This window comes from Amblyomma maculatum, chromosome 1 (assembly GCF_055883805.1).
Source record: "Amblyomma maculatum isolate TAMU_Amacu chromosome 1, ASM5588380v1, whole genome shotgun sequence".
Lineage (NCBI taxonomy): Eukaryota > Metazoa > Arthropoda > Arachnida > Ixodida > Ixodidae > Amblyomma > Amblyomma maculatum.
In genome coordinates, this window is record NC_139344.1 from 190,365,082 (window position 1) to 190,386,184 (window position 21,103).

General features: G+C 43.4%; 2 protein-coding genes across 6 annotated transcripts in view; one reads left to right on the forward strand and one right to left on the reverse strand.

The window, feature by feature from the left end:
* kappaB-Ras (NFKB inhibitor interacting Ras like 1) overlaps positions 1-5,149 on the reverse strand; it is a 40,794-nt gene extending 35,645 nt beyond the window's left edge. For 2 of the 3 annotated variants that reach the window (XM_084589925.1, XM_084589924.1), the window contains exons 1-2: positions 5,035-5,149; positions 1,589-1,708 (exon numbers count right to left, since the gene is read on the reverse strand). In XM_084589925.1, the coding sequence (XP_084446051.1) occupies positions 1,589-1,708; positions 5,035-5,103 (189 nt within the window). In that variant the 5' untranslated portion in view covers positions 5,104-5,149. Of the gene's footprint in view, positions 1-1,588; positions 1,709-2,006; positions 2,224-5,034 lie in introns of those variants that run through there. The other variant, XM_084589926.1, reaches the window with a different exon arrangement.
* Positions 2,397-21,103, forward strand: part of LOC146205216 (alanine aminotransferase 2) — a 55,012-nt gene continuing 36,305 nt past the window's right edge. The window contains exons 1-5 of one of the 3 annotated variants that reach the window (XM_084589923.1): positions 2,397-2,526; positions 5,612-5,701; positions 16,239-16,347; positions 18,438-18,568; positions 18,702-18,815. In XM_084589923.1, coding sequence (XP_084446049.1) covers positions 2,503-2,526; positions 5,612-5,701; positions 16,239-16,347; positions 18,438-18,568; positions 18,702-18,815 — 468 coding nt within the window. In that variant the 5' untranslated portion in view covers positions 2,397-2,502. Of the gene's footprint in view, positions 2,527-4,524; positions 4,996-5,243; positions 5,523-5,611; positions 5,702-16,238; positions 16,348-18,437; positions 18,569-18,701; positions 18,816-21,103 lie in introns of those variants that run through there. The other 2 variants (XM_084589921.1, XM_084589922.1) reach the window with 2 other exon arrangements.

The window sequence follows — 21,103 nt, forward strand, 5'->3', positions numbered from 1 at the left end:
AACACACAGTATCCCTTTGAATGGCTTGTATAATTAGTCTTTTTGAGTAGCAATGTTCAATGATATAAAACCTCCCACAAATGTGTTTGACCATGAACCTCCAATAGCTTTGTTTGTCAATGTTTTTTTTTTTTTATCACTACTTAATTTGTAAATCAAACTGTAAAAGACAGCAAAAATGAAAATAAACATTCTGGAGGATCGCGGGAGGGTAGTGTGCCGGCTTTTGTAAAAATGACATCCACTGAATCTGTGTGATATAGATGCAGTGTCTTGATGCTACAAGTCACATAGCTTGTCTTCCAGGGTTGCAGGATAGCCACGAGATGTCAAGCATCCACTTCATTGCATTTTGCTGCTACAATTCTGTCAGTCAGCAACAAGGACAACATTACTATTCCAAATTGAATAGCTGCTTTTATGCTGACATGGACTTCTACTTCTGCTGCAGTGGCATCTGGCCTTGGGAGCCCAGTTGTACTGTGCTGCTAGATGCTCTAGACAGACAGCATCCACTGTTGCACTTCCTCTTTTCACACCTATATCACAGGATGAACAAGACTCTATTTAAGATTTGTTTTGCTTAATCTGGATGCCTGCTCGTGCCTCCCTTGCTGGTAACGAGGCGGCTCATAACCTAGCTTGAGAACTGTCCCGCCGAGTTAGGTCGTGTAGCTCACCCGCTATATACTGCGGCAAGGACAGGTTGTTTTCTTATAGAGAAATCCTGCAGCATTAAAGGCTTTCCAGACTTAGATTCCCCTCTGCAGACAAAACGCTCTCCAGTTGCCAGGCAAAAGCATGGCATAAACATCAAACTAACACCTATTCAAATCTTCAATTATGTTGCCTCTATTCGAAAGGACTCTATTCAGACAAATGCAAAAAATGGGATACCAAAGTCAATCTAACTCATATGACCTGGAACTGCCCACAGTCCCTACCCACGAGCCACTTCATATGCGACTGTGATCCCCAAGGGGCTCTACTACTCAGTCCTGACCCGGGGCACAGATCAAGCTTTTCCAGCTGGCTGAAAACGCTGCGGCTGCCCAAGGGATAGCGGCCATCATTTAAGTGGGAAGGCAGCCATTCGAGTCGCTCCTCTGTATTCGCTGGTAATAAAGTTTCACCACCACTATCCCAATTAGTTAAAGGAGTCTGCATCTTTCACGGTGCTGAGACATATCAGAATGAAATGAAGTAAAGACAGCTTTGTAGTGGTGCATGATACACAGATACACACACTGTCTTAAAGCTCTACGCGTCTTAATAGATGCATATATACTGCCTTAAACCTCTACATGCCTTTACCGCTCTTCACAGCAGAGATGGGCAACCTCATAAGGTCGCCCACTTCTGCTTCAGTGCCAAAAAACGGATACTTTGTGTGTGTGCGTGCGTGCGTGTGTGCATGTGGGGGGATTTCACACTTATACATTATCTCGCTACAGGTATAAAAAATGGCAAAGGTAAAACCTAATCGAACAAATTGCTTTCAAACGGAAATACAAGTAATCAAACACGCAATGTAATAACGCTCATGCAAAGCCAAAGTCACAAGGACGGACAGTAAATCTGAACTCACAGCTTTTAGGGGATGGTGGTTATATATTAGTTGCTCCAGCACCGATGTCTTGCCGCAATCTTTGTGGCCGCAAACCATAATCTTGCTCGTTTTTCCTGAAGACACCGATGACTTGAGCATCTGCGTGTAAAAAATCGAACCCGAGTACGATATGTAAAAAGTATACATGTTAAAGAAGACGCTACACATACATATAATGCCTTGTTTTCATCAGTGTCCTCCGTGCCTTTAAACATTTTGCAACTTGCACAGTACCCTTTTCAAGTGAAGAAGAAGAGAAGAAGAAGAAGAATACAGAAGGCATGATTTCGATTTAAATTTTAATGAAAAATATTGAAAAAATATATTGCTGCGTGCTACGCAAGCTAAACTGGACAAGTGTTTTTACACGATCAGAAAGCATCTGGGTGACGCTTGCCTTTGCAGTGCAGATCTGTTCCTGCTCAGAACCTTCTCACAAGGTGCTTTGCTCTACAAATGTAATGTTTTTTTGCAACTCATGTTTCATCGACAGATTATTTTTCCGTTAATGATATAAAACCTTAACTTTCTCAACACCATTGCAGCCACAATAGACAGAAATCTATGCAGAAATCCCAAAATACACGAAACCAGACGATATGATACTGATGTCGATGGGCCTCTTTCACGTACATTAAACAATAAAATATCCGCGTAGCACTCTTATAAGACCATGCCTTTGCTTTATTAAGTCTTTTAAATAAATTAAGATTAAAAAAAATTGCCGGCACTGTTTGTTAAAACAACATTCTTCGAGATCCAGCCCGCAGTTACTTCGTAATATATTGATATTACTGGCACATTATTCAACCAGTGACCACATAACAACATAACACTCATTACCTTTGATATTTGATGCAGTGCGTTTTTATTGAGCGACCGTGCAACTGACCATGAACCAATGGAACCATGAAACTGTAAGACGTTGGCTTTTCACTTGCTTTTATAATGAAAGCTAGCAGACGACACTACTCCCCATTACTTTTTTTTTTTTTTTTTTTGTTAAGCATCTTTTGAAGCGACAACTAAGCGCTTGCTGTAGAATGCTTCTCCCAGCATAACCGCGGAATCCTCGCAGCTTAAATTTCGCACAGAAATGGCATTCTGTCGTTAGAATACCAAATTTGTTTGGGTGGTTTGCCTGATTCAATCAGAGGTTGGATGTTCCCATGGATGTTCCCATCGCAGCGAGGATTTCGCGGTTATGCCGTTATGCGGTTATGCTGGGAGAAGCATTCTACAGCACGCCGGTAATCGTCGCTCACTATGCATGTTTGCACACTAGATGTTATTTTCAGCACATGTTTATCAAATGGTCGAGCTCAAAATAGTGACATGGAAGCCAAGCAATCGAGAGCATAGCGCTTGCAGTAAATTGTTCACGACTTTTTTCTATTTTGTAAACAACGTAGTACAAAGCTCCCCCTGTCCTTTAAAGGTCTATTCACACTTGCGACTAGATGAGGTCGCGCGACCAGAGGAGAGGAGCTCGCCACTACCGATGTTCACTGTCGCCTTCTCGACAAACGAGTTGGGAGTAGGGGAGCTGCAGGGCGATGACAGCGAACGTCGGTAGCAGCCGCTTGCCAGACACTTCAGCTTTTTCAGGCGAGAACGCCGACGACGAATAGACGGTGTCAATATAAAATGTTGCGCCTGCGTGAAAACCAATTTCTCAAAAGTTCATTATACAATACCGGATAGTCCGAATATCTTTCCAATCTCCTCCCAGGCCATATCCTTCTCCCTGCCTTTGAATTCCGGGTGCCGTTTGTTGAAAAGGTAGGGGTATTCTTTATTTGCATTGAGAAGGTGCTCGATCGAGTACTCCGGGACCTCGCTGATTGGTGAAATGGTTTGCGACTAGTAGTCGCGCGACTGAAAATTCGAGCAGTGCCCGATCGGCCCGCGGCAGTCGCTTTTCGACCGATGCGACCATTTGCGACTGTCGCTTTTCGACCAAAACGGTCGCGCGACCGCAAGTAATTCGCGGCGACATGCCGCGCGACGCCGTCGCGCGACGGGCTGAGGGCCGCCAAAGCATTGCCGCTCGTCGCCGTCGCTCGGTTTCTGGGTTTTTAGAAAATTTCGCGTGTCGCCCGGAAGCAGCTCGCGAGGCAGCCAATCGCAGAGGGCTTTAGGGTGCTCAACTTCCGTTCTGGCTTTCTTTTTCTTTTTATTGCGTGTGAAGTTAGTTTTCCTAGTCCGGCTTGGGCGAAGAACCTGGTGCCTTCATGCGCTCACTTCGACTGATCCGTGTATATATATGAGTGCATCGAGATAATTCAGTAAAAGCTTGGAAGGGTAATAAAAGAAAGAAAAAGGTTAGCGTGGCTTGATACTGTTAATTTCCGAAAGGAGCAGGAGAAAGTCGCTGCTTGCAAGTCGTCATCGCAGTGTATAGTAACGCACCGCTGCGCTGTGACCCTTTAAAATACGATGCGTTACAAGAAATTTCATCAGTGTTTTATCGTACTTCTGTTTAGTGTTAAAAATGGGATATAGCGTGATTGCATTTGCTATCCTCCTCTGGTAATACATTTTTCGTCACGAATAAAGCCGTCGTACTCGACAGACGTTAAACAACTCTATCATGACACGGCGCACAGAGTTCAAACAAAAACAGCACCCGCAAGACCAAGCAAGAAATGTCCTGTCGGTTGTCGCTTGCTTGTAGTATATACAAGGTAGATTACCGCCTTGGTATATATTCTAGGCACTATACGACTATACTTGTAGCATGTGAGCAGAGCATGTTTTGTTTGCTGCAAACCTGCAACTTTAGCGACATTGGACTACAAAAATGAATGCTAAAAACATTATTTAAAAAAATCTGAATAAACCACTGAATATTTTAACTTAAATTTCAAATTTACACAGATTACCCTCGTATTGCCCACGTTAGAGTTTCTGCGGGGCTGTTTTGACCTGCAAGTGTTTACTTCTTTCCCTGCGCAACGGTTACGCGACGTTATTATCGTGACTGTGAACTTAAAGCCGCTTGTCACCCTGATTCTGCTGGTGCATTGAAAGGAAGGCAATAGCATTCTTCTGCAGAGAGCGAAGCTGCTTAAGAACAGCGTTTTATTTTTTTTTTCGAGTGACTGCCCTAGCGTGCCCTAGCCATGCATAAGCGTGCAGTGTTCAGGCAAGTTCGCCTCCTATCGGAGGCTCAGCTGTCACGTGACCGTAGGTTGTGGGGAGCAGCCAGAGCAGCGCTGAAAGCTAATTTCACTCTCGGAGCAGCTGTTGGTCGTGCAGCATCTACCATGGCAGGAAGAACCGTGACTCTGGACAACATGAACCCACATCTCATAACTATGGAGTATGCCGTTCGTGGTCCTATTGTCATTCGAGCCGGAGAAATCGAAAAGGAGCTTAAAGCGGTGAGGAATGCGCACTTCGGCTCGCTCTGCATTGCTTACCTGATTCCGGAGCTGTCGGCCCGCGTGTGAGCCAACTCTAAACTTCAGTGGAGATTCATGATCAGTCATAGTTTTTAGTGTCCGCAAAACGTAGATGCAGCCATTGGCTCGAGAACAGGCAACAAAAAAAAAAAAAAAAAAAACGCGATCGCAGCGACGGATATACAGAGTGCTCAGTATCCGGGTAACCGTGATCCGGTTGCACACGGGTACCGTTTTCGCGCGTGCCTGGCGCGTGACTATCTTACTGTGTCACTTGTCATGTAGCAGTAGTCTAAAAAAACAGTGTAGACGGATGACTTCAAGGACCCTTTACGTTGAGCTGTACTTCAAGCTCTTAAGCGGCCATGGCTAGGCCGTCTTCCGCGAAGTACTAGAGGCAGCAGATAAGAGACGGGATTGACAGCATTGTGCCGGCCTAATTTCACGGTCGTTGAGCGTTGCATAATCTCCGCATGCATGGAGCTTGGCGCGCATTTGCAAATCGTGTATGGCAGGTTCATTGTATGCCGTTGAAGTTCAGTTAACCGGGACCAGGGTGCTTTATTGTCACTTATTGCATATGCTTTCGTTCTAGGGGAAGAAGTATAATTTCACCGAAGTGATTAGGGCCAACATCGGCGATTGCCATGCTATGGGACAAGTTCCACTCACTTTTTTCAGACAGGTATATTTTCTTTGTGCTGTTTGACTTTCTGTACGTTTTTTATGCATAATTTTTGATAACTGCGAGGGATCCTGTAACTACTTAACTTCGCTCATTACTAGTGATGCTGTGCAAGTGAGCAGATGATGTGCTACCTCTGCGCTCCTGACACTGAATTTAAAAATTGCACCTAGCAGCTATGCTTGCTTCTTCCAAATAATGCTCGTGAATTAATATTATGGACTTGTGTAGGTGTAAAGTGGCACTATTTGAAAGTCAGCATGTATGCATCAGTGTCCACAGGGTACCCACTTGATGTTTTCTGGGGCTCAGTGGAGATGGGATCACAGACAACAATAAACATGGTAGTACAGATGTAGCCAAAGTATTATGGAGCATGCTGTGGTGCTTGATATTTTTGCATGGACTTGCGTATCTAAAAAGTACAAATGTTAGCATGTGAGAAGTGTTCATTGCAAGACCATTTTGTAATATTATAGCTGTGACTGTTCATCACACTGTATGCCGCATAGAGCTGAAACAACCTGGGATTTTGATTTATACTGGTGTGTGTCAAAACATTGCAAAAAAGTGTCAGTGTGTAAAGCAGTGTTGGTTTGTAGCTTCTCCACATTGCAGCAAAGATAAGCACACTCGCAGTGTGTTGTAAAATCAAAGTTGGGTGAGTTGATAGTACGAAAAGAGGTGCAGGGTAGATGTTCACTTTTGTTTAGGATTATTAAATACACTGCATGCATATTAAAATTCATTTAATAGTTCAGCACCTGGCCTTCATTTACAGTCATCGTTTTTGGCACTTTTGTGAGCATAAATGGTACCTGAAAAGTGTCAGGTGGATAACATTCAATGTGAACTTTTTAGAATAATTTTTGTTTTTGTTTTATATGTGCGACCGAAATGCTTAAAAGAGATAGGGCTGGCAATCTATTGTAAGGCTTTTATTTGAATAGGACTACATTTACTCGGTGTATAGAAGAATAAAAATAACTGAAGCCACAGTGCTAACTGTATTCAAGCGAATGTTTATTTCACAGAATTCGGCATTTTGCATCTTTTATGCCAAGCAAAAGTTATGAAATGAACGTCTTTCCTTTTTTTTCTTCCTTGAAATGGCACTCACGTTTTGCTCAGCATTCTGCTGTCTTTTATTTCATCATTTTTTCCTATATAAACAGTAGTTTAGAGATTAAATATATCAATATTTATCAATCAATCAATAGAATTGCTGTGGCTTACTCAGCTGAGTCAGGTTATACGGAGTGAAAGCTCGGTTAAGTATTGTCTAAGCCTCCCCCCCTCCCTCCCCTTTGCAAGCGGCGGACCCTTTGGGTTCTCAACCCTGTAGGGCCAAGAACAGCAGCCACCTCCACAGTCGTCCCTGTCATGTTGTCTAGGTGGCGAGCGCTGCCTTTTTATCTAGCAAAAGCGAATCGTGACACAACTTGCGAGAGCGAGTGGTTGGATGGCGGCGGACACGACTGTGCAGTGCACAGCTGCGGCGGCAGCGAGTCACGTGATGCGTCATGGGCCACATGTGGGGAGAAAGCGCAATATAGACCAGCACAATAGGCAAGGATGCAATAGGGGGACAATGACATTTGGAATAAGATCGACGCTCTCCTTGGTATGAGCGGCAAGTATGTCACTTTTGTTTACGATGCCTACAAATAGCACGTTGAACCTCTTGTTGCCACAGTATGTGTGACAGATGTGCCATGATTTAGTGAACAATTAAATGATAATGCGTTTTTCCTTCAGCACTTAGCATATGTATGCTTTTTGTGGCGTACGTAGCTGCAGTCAAGCGGTCAGGTCAGGGTTAACGGGAGCTCGCAGTCAAAGTGGCGACGGCGGCGATATGCTGGCTCAGAAGTGTGAAGGAAGGAGCGTGTCGGTGGCAGCGGATTTCGCTCGCTGGTGTCTCCGAATGCTCAAATGTGAACGAGCCAGGCGCATCTGCTGCTCCAAGCTCGTAATTCAGGCGCTGCAGGTCCAAACTTGAAACTATCCGAGCACGCACGAAGTGCCTGAGCCAGAACATAACCGAAACTGAAGTGGACGCCTGTGGCAACTCCAAGTATATTTTTGTATTTGCCTTGCAACGTTTACGGTGTCTTTTCGTCATCGTTTACGTATGATAAAAGCATGTTATCATATTCAAAATGAAACCTACTACCGCATTCAAACGGGCAGCGTAATTCGCATTTGTCAGCCTCCGGGATCTCTAGCGCGTCACGTGATTTGTAGTTGCGAGTTTCGGCTGTGGCGGCGATATCTGTATCTCTATTCTTCCTCTTTACTACCTTATAACAGCTCTGTATTCAGTAAGAGTGGATTTTTTGTAATCGGGAATTGGCATTCTATTGATGCAAGCCCACGTCAGTTTTCTCTTTAGTGTCCCTTTAAGGAGTAGACAAACCTAATTTTTGTTCTGTATTATATCTGTGGAATGATGCGCAGCACATTACTAAACATGAATAGCCACCTGGATTGCACGAAAAAGCAGTAAATAATTCATAATTGAAAATTTCCTCCCATGCAGTTTTGGTTCTGATTTGGACTGCCAAGCAACGGCTGTGATGCCATTGACGCACTTGGGGTTGCATGAGTCGTACAAAAACTACAGTAGGGTCGCTGCTCTATTCATTCTAATTCGCACCAATTTTTATGCAAGCCTGCCCCAAAATTAAAATAAAGAAATGAATAAGCCGCAATTATATAGGAGTTTTTGCATGTCTCGCGTAATCTCAGTGCGTCAGCGACATCATAGCTGTCGTTTGGTGGCTGAAACCGGAACCAAAAGTGTACGAAAAAAATTTAATTATACATATTTTTAGTTGGTGTAGATGAATTCTGCATCATCATTCATGGACACTACAGTTTTGTCCACTATTCCAGTACAAAAAAAAATGCGTATAAAATATTTTGTTGTCTCTACTCCTTAAAGCACCAAATTTCAGCACTGCGGGAATGACTGGAGCAGCTCTTGGTGCATTGAGGGACAATTTTTAACCTTTGGTAACATTTGATTATGCTAATTCCTTTCAAAGACTCTTCCAGTAGGAGATTTCACAAGAGGTGCCGCTCAATGTGCAACTTTCACAACTTTAGTAAAAGGTTCTTGGGGGCCCTTTTCTCCTTTTTGCATTTGTCATAAGTAGGTCTGCAGCTGAGCAAATTGGTACAAGTTTGTTTCACAGTGCAGTACAGTTGAATAAGAAGTAGGAGGAAAAACAGCGTGCCAATGGTGAGAACTGAATCCACGACCTGCGAATATCGCTTCTGGGGCTCTTACCAACAAGACCATCTGCCTCGCATTCGGGAGGTACCAGGTTCGATCCCCGTTGCTGCTGGGTACCCACTGGTTTCCAGTGGGTGCAAGATTTCCTCTGTCTTGTTGCTTTTTGGTCCATGGCCTGTTTTTCCAAGCATTTCACCCCAGAAGGGCCGAGCACCGAGTTGGGGGAAATCTTATACCCATTTGAAAACGGTGGGCACCCGGCAGCACTGGGGATCGAACCTGGTACCTCCGAATGTGAGGCGGATGCTCTTCCACAAGGCCACTGCTAGTCTGCCTAAAATTCACCACCACTTTTTGGGAGCCTACCAAAGCTAGTAAATTCTGACTCTATTGATCAAAATTGACCACAAAAATCTGGGCATGCACGGTGAAAATATTTTGTATAACGTAAAAAGGAACCTATTCTGACACCTATGCTGCATATCATTATTGTCAAGTTCGCTTTCTCAATGTTGCGATTGAAAAAAGTAGAAAGCCATATCGCTTTGCCGAAGGAGCTTGTCGCTATCTTGATGAAGTCAGTGCTACGTTCAGAATTACGTCTTGTAGGGGGGGGGGGGAATTACTGGAGGAATTATTTACTGCAGTTACGAGGGTTTAATTGCAGAGGGAGTGTGAGGATCGGCAGCCATGTTAGTCATCCCTTCCACTTTCTGTACCGTTTCTTCGGGCTATTTTTTCATTCTATTTTTTTTTTCTTCAAGTATGAACCAAACATCCCACCTTGACATATTCAAGCAGTGTTTGTAGGCACGGTATATAGGTTTGGCAGTACTAGTTGAAGTGCTTGGCAAGCAAAATTATGCTTCCAGATTTGCATAAATACATTCAGGCATTAATTGTTGGATTGCTAGTTTTTCTTGCAGATTTCAGGTTACTTAGTTTAGTTGTTTTGGTTCTTGGTTTAATAGTGTGAAAGTAATTTTTTTCTTTGTGATACACTAGACATCAGTTGTACCAAGTGCATCTTGAACATGAGCCTATATCTAAAGGCACTCAGAACTGCCACAAACAGTGACCTGGAAGAGCTTTTAGGTATAAAACAAGGCTTGAGAAATAAAGTACACCAAATTTAGCTTTTGTTGCTTTCTTCAACTTCGACTCTCTGCCCCATTTTTTTTTTTTTTTTCTTAACTAGTGTGTCTGCGAGTGTTGCACCTCATAACAAGGCTGATACTGATTCTTGCTGCACATGGCAGTTTGGCTTCTATTACTATGTGGAAAGGTTGCAGTGGCATAAGTCATGATTGCTGGCAGCCCTTTTCTATGTTGCCTGTAGAATTACATCATGGTAGTGCTAGAGAGGCACTACTGGTAAGAAAGAGAGAGGCATTGCTTTCTTGCTGGTGCTAAATTGTTAAATGCCATGGGAGGTCATGAAACTTGTGGGACTTGTCCAGGTGGTGTGGTCTACCCATTGAGTATGATAAATTACCATCTTGACCGGTTAGCCAATTGGGAACCATAAACTCCCAGTATGAAATTTTCTTTGAATCTTGAGATGCTGTGAACGAATTTATAGTCTTTCATTGCTGGCCTCTTTGTTACTTGCAGCTGCCTCGTGGTATAATAATGAATCCTAAGCAGTTCCTTTCTTTCTCTTTCTTCTCTCTTCTTCCTTTCTTTCTTTCTTCTTTCTTTCTTTCTTTCTTTTCTTTCTTTCTTTCTTTCTTTCTTTCTTTCTTTCTTTCTTTCTTTCTTTCTTCTTTCTTTCTTCTTTCTTTCTTTCTTCTTTCTTTCTTTCTTTCTTTCTTTCTTTCTTTGTAGCATTATTAAATGTAGTTGCTTATATAGTGACAGTGCTGGTGTTGAAATTATCCGAAGGCAAGTCATACCAGCCAACATGATGGTGCGGAAGCAATAATTTTCATACTATGACCAATTCCAATATTGGGTTGAAGTAAGGTTACAGTAGTTGACTGGAAGAGGCTTTTAATTTATTTGTAAAATAATTCTTAGAGCATATATGAAGGGGGTTGCATCTGAGATGAATAATAGAATTCAGTGCACAAAAAGCCTGAAATTGTAAAGAAAAACCTTTCAGTTTAGTTGTCGCAGGTGGCTGTCATGATGTTAGTCTCATTTCGCACATATTCTTTGTATGTGTGAAGTAATTTTACATTTTCATTTATCTTGTTATTTTATGAGCCAGTAATAAAAAGGTCAGAAACATGCGAGAAGAAAAGCATGACTTTGCTGCTAGGTTATGCAGATACCATGTTTCGCCTAGGCTCCAACGCACAGCAAGTTGTGCTCATGAGGTACCAAGCACCAGTGGCGTCACTAGTGGGATGCATACCACACCAGTGCAGAGCTAAAGGGGCTGCAGCTACTGGGGAGAGATGTAGAGGCCTCAGGGATAACATTGCACTTATCAGTCAGCTTAGCACTTTGTCACATTCATATTCCTGAGGCCATCCCTGCCTGTGGCATCATGGACAGGGTTCTAACATGATACCAAATTAAGAAAACTTCACCCCCACAATGGAAAAACCTGCACTCTCAGGACTTGCAGTATTTACTGAAAGCCTACCGGAAGAAAAGCATTGACATTGAAAAAATGTTATTGGAGCCCTCATGGCCACAAAAGCACACGGTAGTGCCTAGTTAATATGACTTCCATTAATATGGACGACTCTAATGGACAGTGGACGCGGGGGAAGTGCTCGGAGCCCATTGGGCATCTTGCTTTTTCTAGAGTTAATGTGTATAGTGATGAGGGTGAAATCTCCACTGCTCCACTCGGGTGTTTCATTTTCTGCACTTTGGGTGCAGGCCAGTTGAGGAATGCAATTAAAGAGTGTAAAATGGCATAATTGGTGACCCCCCCCCCCCCCCCCCCCCCCCCTTTTTTTTTTTTTTTGTGGTTTCATGCTGCACATTGTGAAGTTTCTCGGCCAATGCGCCTTACCACTCCGGATCGGTTAACCTTAGTGATGCCACTGCTTTGAACTGCTACCATGCTTTGAAGGCTTTGCTATTGCAAATAAGACAGCTGCAAAACTACCATGGCAAAGGCTATTTTTGTTAGCTCTTGCAAAAGCAGGTATCTGACCATGTGTGTTGGCTTAAAAATTTGCAACCACTTACTAGCAGTGAAGTCCAGAAGCTCCTGTATGAATAGTACTTGGTGTTCTCCACTCTCAGTGCCTGCTACCCTGGCAATGTGAGCTTGTAAAAAGCACCATCTATCCAATGCTACTTAGAATAATGAATTGTGAACCAACTTTGCAATTAAAAACTGCATCCTTGGATTTAGCTGTATCAATGTTTAGGCAAAGTTTGGCTGGAAAGTGACAGTGGTTTGAAATCTGCTTCATTTCTTTTTAGAGAAGTCACAGTGCCATGTATCACATATTTCTATAAATGCTCTACGACCTTTTTCTGCTTTCTTGCCTTCATGCGTATGATTAAAGTCGTGATGCGAGCAATGGATTAAATTGGAATGCTTGATGTTAGCATTTCATGTGTTTGGAGACAAAGGCTTTAGTTGCTGGCCTTTAAGAATGCCCAGAAAACAACTTTTCATACTGAAGAAGAATATGAACTTATTTTAAGAACACAGCTGCTTCATTTAATTTAAAAAAGAGTAGTGCATCGGGGTTGAGTTTATTGTGCCCTAAAGAAAATGAGCAAGAAAACTGCTACATGTTGCAGAAATGAAGCTGAAACTTTGTTGTTGGAATTTGCCTCACTTTCTAATTAAGTGAGACTAAATAAGTTCTAAATTCTATATCATGAAAGCTTATGCAAAGCTTCAAATACAAAGGTTTTGAGCTTGAGAAGGAAGCTCAGCTTCTGGGCCTAAAATTTGTAGTGATATTATGTTGCCAAAGCTGTTTTTGTGGTGCGAGCAAAGTACACAAAATACTTTCTGCAGGAGAGCTGTTGGAACATTTTATGCTTGGCAAGGCATTTAGCAGGTCACTTCCATTGCATTCCCTGACAGGTACAGTTGCAGTCGTTGATCAGAGTTTGCAAATGGCTGCTGTTTTGTGCTTTATTATTTCACACACACACTTTGTTCAGAAGTAGAAAGACAGTTTATAACGTGTAATATTTTAGAAGACTGCAATCAAGCAAAGGATCAAGCAGGTTTTCGGAAACTGTACTCTACTATCGATCATATCCATACCATCAATCAGGTGATAGAAAAATGCTCGGAATATAACCAGCCCTTATACATAGCATTCATTGATTACGAAAAAGCATTTGACTCCGTTGAAACCTCGGCGGTAATGCAGGCATTGCGAAATCAGGCGGTATATATATATATATATATATATATATATATATATATATATATATATATATATATATATATATATATATATATATATATATATGTATAGTGGCTGCACAGCAACCATAGTTCTGCATAAAGAAACAAAATTTCCATAAAGAAAGGTGTTAGGCAAGGAGACACAATCTCCCCAGTACTATTCACAGCTTGCTTAGAGGAAGTAGTCAGAGACTTGGAATGGGAACAGTTAGGGATAAGGGTAGATGGAGAATACCTCAGTAATCTGCGATTTGCTGATGACATTGCCTTGCTAAGTAACTCGGGGGATGAACTGCAAATCATGATTGACGACCTAGACAGGAAAAGTAGAAAAGTAGGCTTGAAAATCAATATGCAGAAGACTAAGGTAATGTTCAACAGCCTTGGGAAGGAACAGCAGTTTACATTAGGTAGCGAAGTACTGGAAGTTGTAGGCGATTATGTCTACTTAGGACAGTTAGTAACCGCAGATCCGGACCATGAAAAGGAAATAGCAAGAAGAATAAGATTGGGATGGAGCGCATTTGGTAAGCACTCGCAGATTATGACTAGCAGCTTACCGGTATCGCTCAAGAAGAAAGCATACAACAGTTGCATCTTACCTGTGCTCACCTATGGGGCTGAAACGTGGAGGCTAACCAAGAGAGTTCTACTTAAGTTGAGAACAACCCAGAGGGCTATGGAACGAAAAATGGTGGGGGTAACATTAAGAGATAGGAAGCGGGCAGAGTGGGTCAGAGAAATAATTCAAGTTACCGACATTCTAGTGGAAATTAAGAAGAAGAAATGGGCATGGGCAGGACATGTAGGGCGAAGAGAGGATAACCGATGGTCGCTTAGGGTAACAAACTGGATTCCAAGAGAAAGAAAGCGTAGCAGGGGGCGGCAGAAAGTTAGGTGGGCGGATGAGGTTAAGAAGTTTGTGGGGATCAAGTGGATGCAGGTAGCACAGAACCGGGTTAAGTGGAGAAATATGGGAGAGGCCTTCGCCCTGCAGTGGATATAGTCAGGCTGATGATGATGATGATTTTAGAAGTGGCATTGTTATCAATTTTCTTCAATGCTTGACTGCGGTTGAGTTAGTTTTTGCAATGTGCCTGTAGGATGTTCAGCAGTTAATTAGTCTATCTAGGTCAAGTAATTGCAGCAGATCCAGACCACGGAGGAGGAATTTTAATAGGAACTGGTTGGAGTGCATATAGTTCTCACTGTCAAGAAAAGCAGCTTGCCCATATATTTGAAGAGGAGATTATATAGTTGATGTCGCTTGCCAGCAACCGCCTATGTTGACGAAAAAGCAAGGGATGAAAAGGGGAAAAATACTTGTGTGGCATTTTGAATCACTAAAGTGCGATAAGGCGAAAGCCTTTGTTTGAAACTTAGCTGATTCCTGGTTTTGCTGCATCTGCTTCTGTTGGCTGTGTGGTGCGGCGTTCGAGGAAGCGCCAAATTAAAGGTGCCGCACGGACGCCTGGATCTGTATGACGCGGTAGCATAAGCTACCAGCCAACATATAAAGCCCCATTTTAACCGAGCCGTATGAACATGCCTGTGTGGCTTAGGGATAACATGAATGCAAGGGTCTTGGTAGGCTGATTCTGATATCACTCTCCTATATGAAAGGAGAAGCCAGAGTTGGCAGTGCCTGCCATATACAATGTCATGAATCCCTAGGTCCATTTCGTGCTCGGCCATGTCAGCTGCCAGCTACCGCCTCCCATATAACGAAAGCGTATTATGTGGGACCAGGGTGGCCCATGTTGACCTATGGTGGCCATCATCTTGCGTGGCATCATGGGGCCTAGCGTGTCCGCAAAGTGTGACACCTTCTGCGAACGACAGTATGAGCCATTCCTTAATATTAGGTATAACATTAAGAGACAGAAAGGAAGTAGTTCAAGGTCCACAACACACATTGAAGGCGTTTCAGCTGAAGTAAGGGAAGAAATGGATGTGAGGCACAGAACTTGCAACTGTTGGTTTGTTTGAATCATCTTGTTCTAAGGGATGGAAGACATAGTTCAAGGCAGGTGAGAGTCAGGTGGAGTGTTGATCTTGTGACTTAGGCCACAGTTGGGGTATGACGAGAATGATCGGAAGTCATTTAAAGTGGCCTTCTTTCTTTAGTGGACTCTACTTGGATGACAGCAGTGATAATAAATTGTCATTGTGGAAGTAAATTATACTTTTTCTTGTGCAAAGTGACCGTCAACAATACTGCTGCAGCTTTGTTGCTGCAGTGTGCCCCAATTATTTTATTTGCCTCAATTATTTTGTTTGCTCCAATTTTGTGTCCCTGGCTTGTGCTGTGAGATGTCTCGAGCACAATCCCACTGTAGGCCTTGTATGTCCACTGCTGTTTCATGCAGAGGGGAATGCATGAAGGTATGTTTTAGTTGACTGTCAGCTTCTTGCATTAATATCTGGTACTTGTGCTTCACGGGCTCTTTTAGCTGGAATAGTTTATAGGTTTTAACCTTCTAACGGACTTGGGCAAGCCAGGTTCATCACAAGCTGGCTGTTATTTCTAGCTCCTGACTAGCCCACTCGTGTATTTCCAGTTCGCAATGGACAGGGTCTAACCAAATTAAATTTTAGCTGAGATAACAGATGCTGCCCTGGGCAGTAAAAGACCGTTTTGGTTGAAGTTTCTGTAAAAATGTTCGTTAGGGGTGTAAGCTAAAGTGAGTGTAGCAGAGGGCTCGTGCCAGATCTGTAAAAGGTACGCCCTTGGAGCACTTGGATATATACAGTGTGCTTGGGCTCCAGAACTACGTATTTTTGAAAGTTTGGGGTTAAGTAGAACCTAATTTTAAAGTTGTCTTGATAACAGAGTACTTAAATTTCTATTCATGCATGCAGCTGCTGTCCTTACTGTCTCAGTTAATAGTTCTCACTTCAGTTTGGCACATAATGTCATAATCCTTAAATGAATTTCCACTTTCGATTCTCAGGTTATATCAGCATGCACAGTGCCCGACTTGATGAAAGGGGACTTGTTCCCCGCTGATGTGAAGTCACGGGCTAAACAAATTCTAGATCACTGTGGAGGAAAAAGTGTGGGTAAGTGAGCTCTTGAGTTTTTTTTAGCGTACTATATTTGAAACATCATGAAGCATATAGCATGATTGGAGACACACATGAGATGGATGAGATAACCTTTATTCTTCTGTGTGTCTCTTAGTGTACTGTACTCTTCGTGACGCTTGCGAACAAACTAGCCCACTTGCCTAGTGCCACGGTTGAGTGCTGGCAGTCAAAACCATGCTTTTCACACAACGTGCAGTGGAAGCTTGAAGCTTGCATGCAATTGTTGTCTTGCTAGGACAGGCCATCCAGCCGTGCATGCTTACGAAGCCACCCCTCCGTGTACCTGTCGTACACAGGGCAAGGGTAACTCGACAGAGCAAGCTCCCTGATGTTCCTTTGTTGGAAGGCACACCAGTTCCCCCCAGCCTCATCTCCTGTACAGCTTCTTTCCTTTCCTGTCCTCTCCTTTCCCTTTCTTTCTTTCCTTTTTTTCTTTCTCTCTCTCTCTCTTTCTCTCTCGAGGTGTGTTCCTTCTCTGTGCAGTTTGAACAGCAGCGTTTTTCTCAAGATTTTGAAGCTAAATGTAAAGTGTTACCCCTAGTGTTTTTATTGTTAGTTTTTTGTTGCTTTCGTGGCATTGTTTCAATTTTTGTCCGTCTTGAAAAGCGCCGCGAGAAAGGAGCATTTCTCGAGAAGATTAAAATTTTAAATATTACGATTTTGGCTGTCCTTGGATGCTCAGGCATCAGTGTCTAATACTGTGCATATAAAGAACAAACACCACATGCTTGACTAACGACGCAGAGCCTTAAGTCAGAAAGTCCGAGATTGTAGGTTTGGTTGCTATATCAGTGGTGTTCTTTTGGGTCTTGATCCGTATATGTAACCCATATACGTAGCATTCATTGATTACGTAAAAGCATTTGACTCAGTTGAAACCTCAGCAGTCATACAGGCATTACGAAATCAGGGTGTAGATGAGCCGTATGTATAGTACTGGAAGATATCTATATTGGCTGCACTGCAACCATAGTTCTGCTTAAAGAAAGTAACAAAATTCCCATAAAGAAAGGTGTTTGGCAAGGAGACACAATCTCCCCAGTACTATTCACAGATTGCTTAGAGGAAGTATTCAGATATTTGTTAGGGTTGATGGAGAACACCTCAGTAATCTGAGATTCGCTGATGACATTTCCTTGCTAAGTAACTGGGGATGAACTGCAAAGAATGATTCATGACCTAGACAGGAATAGCAGAAAGATATGCTTGAAAATTAATATGCAGAAGACTAAGGTAATGTTCTATAGCCTCGATAAGGAACAGCAGTTCATAGTAGGTAGCGAAGCACTGGAAGTGGTAGGCGAATATGTCTACTTAAGACAGGTAGTAACCGCAGATCCGGACCGTGAAAGGGAAATAACTAGGAGAATAAGATTGGGATGCAGTAAATTTGGTAAGTATTCGCAGATTATGACTAGTAGCTTACCGGTATCGCTCAAGAGGAAGGCATACAACCGTTGCATCTTACCTGTACTCGCCTGTGGTGCTGAAACGTGGAGGCTAACGAAAAGGATTCTGATTAAGTTCAGGACAACGCAGAGGGCCATGGAATGGAAAACGGTAGGTGTAACATTAAGAGATAGGAAGCGTGCAGAGTGGGTCAATCAGAGAAATAACTCAAGTAATTTACATTTTAGTCAAAATTTAGAAGAATAAATGGACATGGGCAGGACATGTAGTACGAAGAGAGGATAACCGATGGTCGTTTAGGGTAACAAATTGGATTCCAAGGGAGGGAAACTGTAGCAGGGAGCGGCAGAAAGTTAGGTGGGCGGATGAGGTTAAGAAGTTCGCAGGGGTCAAGTGGATGTAGCTAGCACAGGACCGGGTTAAGGGGAGGAGTATGGGGGAGGCTTTCGCCCTCGAGTTGGTATAGTCCGGCTAATAATGAATGAAAATGATTCTGGCTGCATTTGCATGAGTGCATTAATGCAGCTTAAAAGTTGTGTGAACAAATTTGTAGTCTCTCAGTGTTAGGTTCTTTGTTACAAGCAGGTGCCTTGCGGTATGAAAATTATTTTAAGTGCTTGCTTTCTTTCTTTCATTTGCAATATTCAATGCAGGTGCTTACAGTGACAGTGCAGGTGTTGAAATTATAAGAAAACATGTTGCTGAGTACATAAGCCAACGTGATGGCGTGGACGCGAAATATGAAGATGTGCTTCTTTCAACCGGTGCCAGTGAATCTGTTCGGGTGTGTATCTTTCATTATTAATTGCTTTATTCCGGTTAGCCTGAAGCAAAATTAGCTTTATTTCCTCTGCTTTTTCTCTTTTTGTTTTCTGCTTTTATGGCAGGAGTCTAACTTGAAAGTTTTGTCTTTCTAGTCTGTGCTGAACTTGCTGAATGTGTCCAAAGATGGGAGGCCATCTGGAGTCATGATTCCAATCCCACAGTATCCTCTCTACTCCGCAACCCTTGCAGAATTCGGAATATATCAGGTATGGTGGTGGCGATTTGACATTTTGTCCTCCATATGCTTCTTATTTTATTTCTTGCTTAGAAATACTTGTTAGCATGTGCTAGAAAATAATTCAAACGGTAATAAACAAAAAATTTTGAATATTTAACATAACAAAAGACCTTGTTAAAACATTTGCATCACACAGCTCGTATAGGAACCATAGCTGCATTTATTAACACTGATACCCTGCAAGGGCCATCTGTTAAAGCAGATGCTTGTGTGTACTGTGCGACGCCACGGACCCCGAGTACCCACACTTAGCCGTGCGTGGCATCGCCGTGTCTGGGGAAATGGGGATCCTGGTGGTTGAGCCGATGCAGAGTGCTTGGACCTTTAAGGCCCCTCGGCGGAGGCAACACACCACTTTGGCCCACGCTTCCCATAGATGGCACCTCCGGGCTGATCCACTCGGGGGAAATCGGCAGTCGCCTTTTCCTGTCTTACCTACATCTTTCACTTTTCTATCTTCTTTCTTGCAACTGTTCTGTCTGCTCCTACCTTCTTCGCTTCTTCCTACTTCACTGAGGGTTAACCTTGTGTGGTTAACAACCCTGTGTTAGGCCATACAGTAAAAGCTCGGTAATTCAGACTTCTAGGGACCGTAAGATATCTCCGAATTAACCAAATGTCCGAATTATCGAGAGAACAAAAAAAAAAAAGGAAACATGCACGATTTTATCTCAACATACCTCTATTACTTAAAGTAATCACGGATGCTTGTCTGCTTTCCCGCAGAAACCCGCGCGGATACTATTTTCCTCAGTCCTTCCAGGTGCTCAGCAGCGCGCATGCCATCTGCAGTGCCCCAACAAAATTCCTCTAACACAACGAGGGCCTCTGCTGCTTCCTTCACAGTGCGAGGGGGCCGAGGCTGCTCCTCTCGTAGCCCCTCTTCCTCCTCCGAATCTTCGCCCTGCAGTACGTCCCGGACAATTTCTTCCTCAGTTAGAGGGCTGTAGCAACGCCGTCATCAATGCTGATGTAATCGGCGAGTGTCACCGCATCCGGCAGCACACCTCCGAAATCCGGGCAGTCATCTGCATTGTCGTCTGGCGACACTTCTGCCACTGTGTCATTGAAGGGCTTAGGCAAAACAAAGCCACTGTGTCGAAAACAGTTAGCGATGACGTGCACAGGCGTGTTCTTCCAAACGTAGGCAAGAATGTTGACCGCACTCAGAAGATCCATGTCGTACTGCTTGCCGACTTCATTGCACAGTAGCATGCGTTCCAGCACGCGCCTGCGGTATTTAGTCTTCACATACTGAATCATACCTTGGTCCATTGATTGGAGGGCTGATGTAGTGTTGGGCGGCAAAAAAACAACTTCAATGTTGTTCAGTCCGGTGGCGCTGATATGTGCACTACAGTTGTCAAGGACAACACCTTGCGGTTCTTCGCGGAAAACTGTCTGTCTAACTTTTGTATCCAGCCGCGAAAAATTTCCGATGTCATCCAGGCCTTTTTATTAGCCTGGTACTCCACCGGAATAGCAGGCATGTTCTTAAAGCACTGTGGCTTTTGTGCCTTTCCAATGACAAGCGGCAAGCGCTCTATCCCTGTCATGTTTGCGGCCAAAAGAACGGTGACTCGTTCTTTACTCCTTTTTCCTCCGATGCAGCGATCTCCTTTCATTGTCACAGTCCTGTCAGGCAATGCCTTAAAGAAAAGTGCTGTTTCATCAGCATTAAAAATGTCATTTGGATCATATGCTGCGATATGTTCCAACAGCTGAAGCGTTCTTCCAGTTGTTGGCAACATCTTCGTTGACGGCACCTCTTTCGCCGCACACAGTCTTGAAAACGAGACCATGCCTGTCTCTAAAGCGCGCACACCACCCTTCTGACGCTTTGAATCCATCGATATGCATCATCAGTGCAAACCTCTCGGCCTGCGCCACGATGAGGGGCCCACTCAATGGGAGGTTTGCATCACGCGAGTTGACCACCCACCGAAGCAAGGCTTCTTCCAACTCCAGATGAGCTGCTGTTCGCAGACGCTTTCTTGACGCTTGGAACTTCTAGCTTTCGAACGCCTGAAGATTCTGTTCTTCATTTTTTACATATGTGCTTAAAGTACTCCTTTTAACGTCATATTTTTTCATTGCTTCTTGTCGAGAGAGCCCGTTCTTAAGGGCCCGCAAAATTTCCACTTTGGTAGCCAAGTCCTTGGCCTCGTGGCTCTTCGGCCGTTTCGCCGCTGTTGCCATCGGGGGCGAGTGCGGTGATACCAGCGCACAACAGAGAAGCAGTGAGCCGCACTAAAG